Source organism: Scleropages formosus, chromosome 24 (assembly GCF_900964775.1).
Source record: "Scleropages formosus chromosome 24, fSclFor1.1, whole genome shotgun sequence".
Lineage (NCBI taxonomy): Eukaryota > Metazoa > Chordata > Actinopteri > Osteoglossiformes > Osteoglossidae > Scleropages > Scleropages formosus.
In genome coordinates, this window is record NC_041829.1 from 14,757,141 (window position 1) to 14,764,706 (window position 7,566).

The 7,566-nt window shown below is 50.1% G+C and overlaps 1 protein-coding gene and 1 long non-coding RNA gene across 2 annotated transcripts; both read right to left on the bottom strand.

The window, feature by feature from the left end:
* Positions 1 to 2,576: 2,576 nt before the first annotated feature.
* LOC108939611 (uncharacterized) lies at positions 2,577 to 4,362 on the bottom strand. The gene is made up of 3 exons (XR_001966520.1): positions 4,302 to 4,362; positions 2,791 to 2,840; positions 2,577 to 2,643 (listed from the first exon to the last, which is right to left on the bottom strand). It is a non-coding gene; the product is annotated as an uncharacterized LOC108939611 (long non-coding RNA).
* Positions 4,363 to 5,778: 1,416 nt separating this feature from the next.
* On the bottom strand, positions 5,779 to 7,122 carry foxi1 (forkhead box i1). Its single transcript, XM_029248928.1, has 2 exons — positions 6,474 to 7,122; positions 5,779 to 6,320 (listed from the first exon to the last, which is right to left on the bottom strand). The coding sequence occupies exons 1-2, from the start codon at positions 7,120 to 7,122 to the stop codon at positions 5,779 to 5,781; spliced, it is 1,191 nt and encodes a 396-aa protein (XP_029104761.1).
* Between the last annotated feature and the right edge of the window lie 444 nt (positions 7,123 to 7,566).

The window sequence follows — 7,566 nt, forward strand, 5'->3', positions numbered from 1 at the left end:
TGTCATCCAGACTGTTCATTTCAGTTTGGGGCTTTCAAAAATACCATATTCATCTCGCACTTTCCAAGGTGTCTGGGGAAAATTTGTCTGGTTCTGTATAAAATCATCCATATGGCTGTTCCCTGGACTGGTATCACAGGCCGTTATCATACCATATATTTCCCTTTTTATGACCTCGGTATGGAAGGCGACGAAACGGATCCAGCGTCATGCCAATAGAAGGGCATTATCCTCAGCTATCGAGTGAACCTGTAGGCTTTTACAGCGCCGCAAAAGAAAGCCCCCGGTCCACCTCAAGCAGTGAGGAGCTCCCCGAGCTGTCAACATGTTGTACACCTAAATATTTAACTTCCTCAGGAGATCTTGTTGTAACACAAGATACCGTCCTGTAATTCTCACTGACTGGTACAAACAGATGTGAAATTTCAGGGGTTCAGAGATGTCTGGAGTCCGATTTTTTTTTTTTCCTCTGCTGAGTAAATCATGAAATTTGTCTTCTCCTACAAGTCTAATTTTTCCACATTTCAGTTGCTTTCTTTAAAATGCTCAGATGAAAATGATTTTACCATAGTACAAGAACTCATGTCCAGGGGAATCAGAACTGGTCAAGTGTTGGTAGGGGCCAAGAACATAATCAATGAGTTATATACCAATACTGATGGGGTGAATTGGGCTTGCTTGCCCATTATGGGGAAACACCTTGTTATAGCTATGCTTATGACTCTTTGTCTGGTTTGCTCAAATTATATTTGCTTATCATATCTCCAGATAGAGGTTGACAGTTCTTTAAAAGTTCAGCTGCTCATGTTGCCATTGCTGTCCAACAAACTCAGTCTAAATGACATCGCTGCAATGGACTGCAGACGCGCTCAGTGTACCTTGCCTCACATCCTATGCTTTCGAGACAGACAGCCATTAATAACGAATGGATTGATAAAGGAACTCCCCTACCTCTGGCACCTAAACAAAAATGTGCTTTTTAATTTTAGCAGAACACCATTCTTCTGTTCAAACCGAGGGAGGAAGCTCGAACCCCAGCAATGCAAACCCTCACCATGGAACGTGTGTACTGTGCTGCTATTGCCTTACTCTCCATAATCAGCATGGTTTGATGGAATTAGTCGGTGCAATTAGAGTACGTGATAAAACATGGGAAAGAGGCGACACAACCTGACAGCAGGCTCATACAATGAGAGGAGAACCTCTGATCCGTAGGACGTCCGTGGACACACCGTTCTCACAGTACTCCTTCCCAAGCCACATGTTCACCAAGTGCAGCAGAGCCGTGTTCTTTTTTCCCCTCTCTTCTGCTATCAGGTAAGGGGATCTCCTAATGGCTAGTGGAAGTAATGTTTCACACCTTGCTGAGTGCAACTTTATACGCCACTAATTCATCACGGCGGCTCGCGTCACTCAGTGAGTGACTGCCTGCCCCGGGGCTGGGCTGCCGTGCCGGAGGTCTCCGTAGCTGTGCGCGCAACACGATCCCAGAGGCAGGGTCTTCTCCGCTGCCTGCTTTTAGGTCACATCACTCCACAATCAGACGCCACTACAGAACCTTTTTAATGACCATGACAATAAAGGAGGGAATTAAAGCTGAATAATGGGAGGTCCAAGCAGCTCATTCAAATAAACTACTCAGGACAAAATAATTTGAAGGGAAACACCAAGATTTCTTCTTACTGCAAGTGCTATTATGAAATATATTTATATTCTTAACTGGTTTTGCACATGTTCTCTTAGATTTTTTCATGGGGGGGTCCTAATTAGCACAAGATTGCCCGTGTTTCACTCAGGGAGACCTGAGCAGAGAACTCACAGACGGACGTCTTGTTTTCTCGCAATGTGTCCCTAGGAAATACCACTTCCCCAGCACTGTTGACAAACATGCCCCCCCCCCCACCCCCACCTTTTGTTTTCTGTGGCGCTTAAGATGTCAGATCAGGTAACCGTTGATGGAGGCGGGAATGATATTTCCTGTTCCTATCGCGGGAAAACGGGATTAAATTAATCTGGTTCTAAACTCCTGCTGGTTCGGAACTTCTAATTATGAGCCCGAAACCCATCGTTATGATCTTATGTAATGGAGGTTGTGCGTGTATGCTGGGCGGCTTTGGTCCCTGCCCTCAGGGGTCTTTCACCAGGAGCGATGTGCGAGACACCGGGACCAGGGCCGGATCAGTTGGGCCACGGTGACACCGTGGGCTGCTAAGACTAAGTGTGTGCCTGGGGGCAGCTCAGGGCAGCGGTGCGAAGCGCTGCTGAACCTTTAAGTAGGTCTGATGAATCACTGTACGGAAACACTGCTCTCCTCTAATGGATGGGCTTGACTTTGTGACATACCGCAGTGAGATTGCGGCCGCCTCTGTCGCATGTCAAAAACTCAGAGTGCCGTAACTGTACAGCACAATGACGTGGCATAAGGGGAGTGTTGAACACTAAAGACACCAGGTCCAGGCCCACATTCATAACAGAGGATCTGTCATAATTTGATATAATTACGGTTAACGGTTATTCAACCCAAATAACCAAACTTGACAAAGTTACAGGAAAACTTTTACTTCATTCAGATCCAGCTGGCAAAGTCCAACAATTTCTGAACAGCTTCCTAAGAATCAATTCTGCATATGGGTTTCTGGAGATCTGGAATAAGCGCAAACATTATTTTCACATCAGCATTTTCAGAAGTGTAATGTCATGAGACCTGAAAGCTACAATTTAATTTCATTAATCATTCAACTTATTTTGCTTCTGTGAAAGTAATGAGATTTCATTAAAATTTTCAGTTACCTTTCAGTATTTTGTGATGTTCCGATGTTTCCTGAAAGCCTTATTTACACCTGACAGATACAAATGAAAATGTGACTATTAAACTTAATAAGTGCAAAAAAAAACCTGAAAGTTTTTTCCATTTAATAACCAGGTGTTTTCAAATTTTGAAATTAAAGGGATATAATGCTATGAAAATCATCTACATGTTGAAGCAGCTTCTCTCTATACCTAATCATCTCAAATAGTGGAACGGATATAGTTAATTATAATATAGCAACCAACTACTGAATGATCATTTCATATCATTTTTCCAACAAAATAAATGTATTCTGTGGGGTGGGGGGGATGTTCTGTGATTTTATTTTACAAAAGTAAATAAGTGACCTCTCCCATTCTCTGTAGGCCGTAAACGTGACCCACGTCTGTAGCCTGAACAGTTTAACTGAAATGTGAAGAGGCGCGCGTCCCCGCGCACAGGCGCGCCCCCGTCCTGCCCGCATTCTGTACCAACTGAAGCGTGCGCGTAGACCCCCCAACAACTGCGCTTCACAAACATGTTTACTAACATTAAAAAGCCAACAACGCGACGCGCGCACGCGGACGCCGTGTTTAAAGCTCGCGAGCTCGCGGCCGGCAGTTACCGAGAGTCTAAATGAGAAATGTCCCACAAAAAAACGTGGACACTGTGGAGACTTTTGCGTGGGACACAACTTCATAACGCGTGACGCCCGAGTGTATTAAAATGCAAAGTGGGGCCGCGGGGATCCGGCGAAGAGCTCGCCGTTTCAACGTGTCCTGCTCCGCACAAAAAAATACTCCCTTTGTTGCCTCGCCGATAATAAGAGGAGAAATGCACTCTGAGTGATATAATTTGTTCCCAGATCCCGGGGTCGCGGTGTTTTCGTCCGCGCGCAGGAGGGGAGCCCCGCCGCGCGCTGCCAGCGCCCATTGTCTCGCGGGCGCGGGCACGAAGCCCTTGTCAATTTCACTTTGCCGCGGACAAGTGGACGCAGGAGCGCGTTCAATTAAGCGCCAATTACTAGGTGTTTCCTTTTATTTACCCGCTTTGATTCCGTGCGCGCAGCGCGCTGTCGCCCGAATTAAGAGCGCAGGACGAGCAGGGCTCTTCCATGGGAGAGCGAGCACCTCCCGCTCATTCACTGTACTTTATTATTATTTTTTTGCATTGCACGGGTAACAACATTTCACTTGTTTTACACTCTGCACTGCAGAAGGAACGCGCTCGGGGCCACAAAAGCACTGAGCGCTGCCGCCCTGCTCGCGCGCGCGCGCGCGCGCGCCCTCCTTCACAAAGTGTGGTAGACTGAGAAAACCCACAGAGAATGCACATGATTTGTCCCAACTTTACCGTGTTGCACAGCCCCCCGGAGCCAGGAGCGGAGGGGATAAATCTCATGGCGAGAGCATGAGGGGAGGGCAGATGCGCTCGCGGTGAGAGCGAAGTGAACCGTTGCTGGGCTGCGCGTCGTGCGCAGCGGAGCGACACGCGAAACACGGTTCGCTCTCACCTGCTGTTTCCACGCGGCTCAGAAGAGACTCGAGTTAACGTGGAGAGGAGAGAACAGAACCAAACCGAACCGAACCGCAACAAATGAAGCAGAGCAACGCGGGATGGTCCACTAAGCGGGCACCCCCTTATTATTTGCCTGCCTTCCATTCAGCGCGCATTGCGCCTTCATGACACGTTACAAAATAAATAACGACAATAACCAGAGGCGCGCATGCGTGCGGAGACCGCGCCCCTAATCCACGAAGGCTGTCGGAACAGTTCATATCTGTTCCTAACTGTTTGCAAAGTGCAATTAAGGGGGCGCGCAGCGGGGGGCGGGATTAATTCAAACGCTCGATTAAACCTCAAGTCCCTCATATAAATAATGATCAGAGCCGGACGCTTGTGATAGATGATCTTTTGTTAGCGAAGAAATGGAGATTAAAAACGGAATGTCGAAGTTGTCACGCTTCTTTTTCTTTTTTTTTTTTTTTTTTCTCTTTGAGCCTTTGAGGTAATTGTCGCCCCCCACAAAAAATAGAAACTTTCTTTAGGAAACTCCAGGAAATTGTCCACGTAATAAATACATAAACATAACTTGACAGTTACTCAGTTTGCTGGGAATCCTTGGACCTTGACTTCTGTAATTAGCCACTCGCATTATGCATTAAGGGGCCATTATTATTTTTAATAAATAGCAGCACTAATGTTAAAGCAGTAACAGTGTAGTGTAATGTATTTTTCTAGTCCCCCCACAGTGTCTCTCAGACATAAAATACGAATTCACAATTTACAAGATCTCATCTTTGTGTTACCATCTAAGCAATAAGCAGCGATCAACCATCAAATGAAATATTTTCGGACTTCAGATGGTTCATCGTCTGAAAACGATTTATGCTACATCACAATATTTTGCATGCAATGTACCAAATATGAATAATAGGAGTAATGCAATGGTTGTATTCACTTACTTCAGACGAGGCAATTTATTATTTATTAAAAACATGTAAAATCGAGTGCAGTGAATTTAAATAAAACAGTACAAACACTAATAACAATGCATAGAAATCTACACAAGGCACAGTACAAAGTATCTTTTTTTGCACACACCTTTGGCAAATGAGGTGTGCACGAGGTCAGTCTGGGGTTTTACTTGCAGTAATTACCTAGTTAGCACCAACACTAACCTAGCAGGACCGGGTGAGAGCGGCGGACCTCAGCGAAACCAGCACCGCTGCCATTGCATTGACTAGCGCGAGTCCTTATTTAGCGCATCCGAAGCGCCCCTTCGGCAACTCAGTAAACACTAAAAGCAGTCAGTTGAGTGAGGAAGTGGGGAAACTGTTCGTTTTATAGGTGGTAATAACTATTTTTTAAGGTACACACGGAGTCTGTGTTCAGGCACTTGGGGGTGTTGACGAAATACTTGTGTGGAGTGGAGTGGAGTGGAGTGGAGTTACATGATTTTTTTGCTTTGGTCCTGTACCTCGTTGGGTTTAGACCTCAGTTCCATCCCGGCTGTATATTAAGTTGTTCACAGAGAACTGGTTCGCCATGAGCCCCCCCACGGTGACGCTGCTCTGCCCCCCAGAGAAGAAGCCCAGGCGGTTCGGAGCCGGGTGGCCCAGGTCGGAGTCCAGCAGCCCGGCTGCGCTCGGCGAGTAGGACGCGGCTCCGGACAGACTGTCCCTGCTGCTGTGTGTGAGCTCGGCCCCGAGTCCCGAGCCGAGTCCCGAGCCGAGTCCCGAGCCGTGCGCCGACAGCACCGAGTTCACGCTGGACACGAAGCTGCTGAAGCAGGGGCTGTGCTCCATGGAGGGCGCCGGCGGGCTCTTGCCCTCCCGGGAGCCCGGAGAGCCGTGCAGGCTGGGGGGCGGCGAGCTCAGCGCGCTGCCGGAGTCCTCCTCGGTCTTCACGTGCGCGTCACCCCCCGCGGCGACGCCACCGCCGTCCGCCCGGCGCTTCCTCTTCCTTCGGAAATTGCCGTTATCGAACATCTTCTCGCAGTTCGGGTCCAGCGTCCAGTAGTTGCCCTTCCCTGTGCGCGCGGAAACACACGGATCAAAGCGGGCCCCCCCGGCAGAACACGCGGCGCGTCACTTTGTGTGCGTCTGCGAACAGGTGAGGTGGCGGACGCGAGCGCGAACTCGCTCCACTAACCCAGTGAGTAAACTGCGGGCGATCTACTCACCAGGGTCGTCCTCGTCGCGCGCCACCTTCTTGAAGCAGTCGTTGAGCGACAGGTTGTGGCGGATCGAGTTCTGCCAGCCGGCTTTGCTCTTCTTGTAGAAGGGGAAGTTCTCGGCCACGTACTGGTAGATCTGGCTGAGCGTGAGCTTCTTGTCCTGCGCGTTCTGGATGGCCATGGCTATGAGGGCCGAGTACGAGTACGGGGGTCTCACCATCTTGAAGAGCTCCTGCTGGCTCGAGAGCGAGAGCCACCCGAGATCCGCGCTCCCGAAGCCGGCGGGCGCAGGAAGGAACTGCCTAGTCTGGTTGGAGCCGTATGATCCCGTCGGGGCCATGTAGGGCGGGCCGCCGCCGTTGGACGCCCCAGGCAGGTACGGAGACGCGCCGATGGCCGGGTTGTTGAGCCACAGGTACGGGTTGGTGCCGGACGACGTGTAGTCGGCGAGCCCGTAGCCCGGCGCGTGCGAGGAGGACCTCTGCGCGTGGTGCTGGTGATGGTGGTGGTGGTGGTGGTGGTGGTGCATGTTCTGCTGGTACATGTTGTTGAGGTTGTCGCAGTACACCGCCATGTCCAGGAGGTCCTGCGCGCTGCCGTGGTGCTGAAGTGGACTGGACTGAGGGTTCGACGGCTGCTGTCCAAAAGCGCTCATAATCCACTGAGCTCGGGGAGCGCGGGGGGTCCGTCCGCCTTCCTCGCCCAACACTGGAGCCCGGCGCCTCGGAGGAGCACTATTTAAGGGGATGATGATGATGATGATGATGAGCGCGCTCCGAGAGAAGGAGCCTCGAACTAAGCCGGCTGACCAAGTGAGAGGCGCTCCGTGGGTTCTTGGGTAACACCCCTTTCCACGCGCGGTCCCAGCGAGTGCCATCGGAGTGGGCGGGTGGGCAGGTCACCTTGTCCCCACCCAGCGGAGCGTGTGTGTGTGCGTGTGTGTGTGTGTGTGTGTGTGTGTTGGGGGGGGGTTACCTGCCGGAGGAGTTAAACATCAAAAGCACGTGACACGAGTTTACCTGTTTGTTAAAGTCTACAGGACACGCTTTTCGATACCCATCACGCTGGTACTAAACGTGTTTTGAATGCGTGAGTTTCG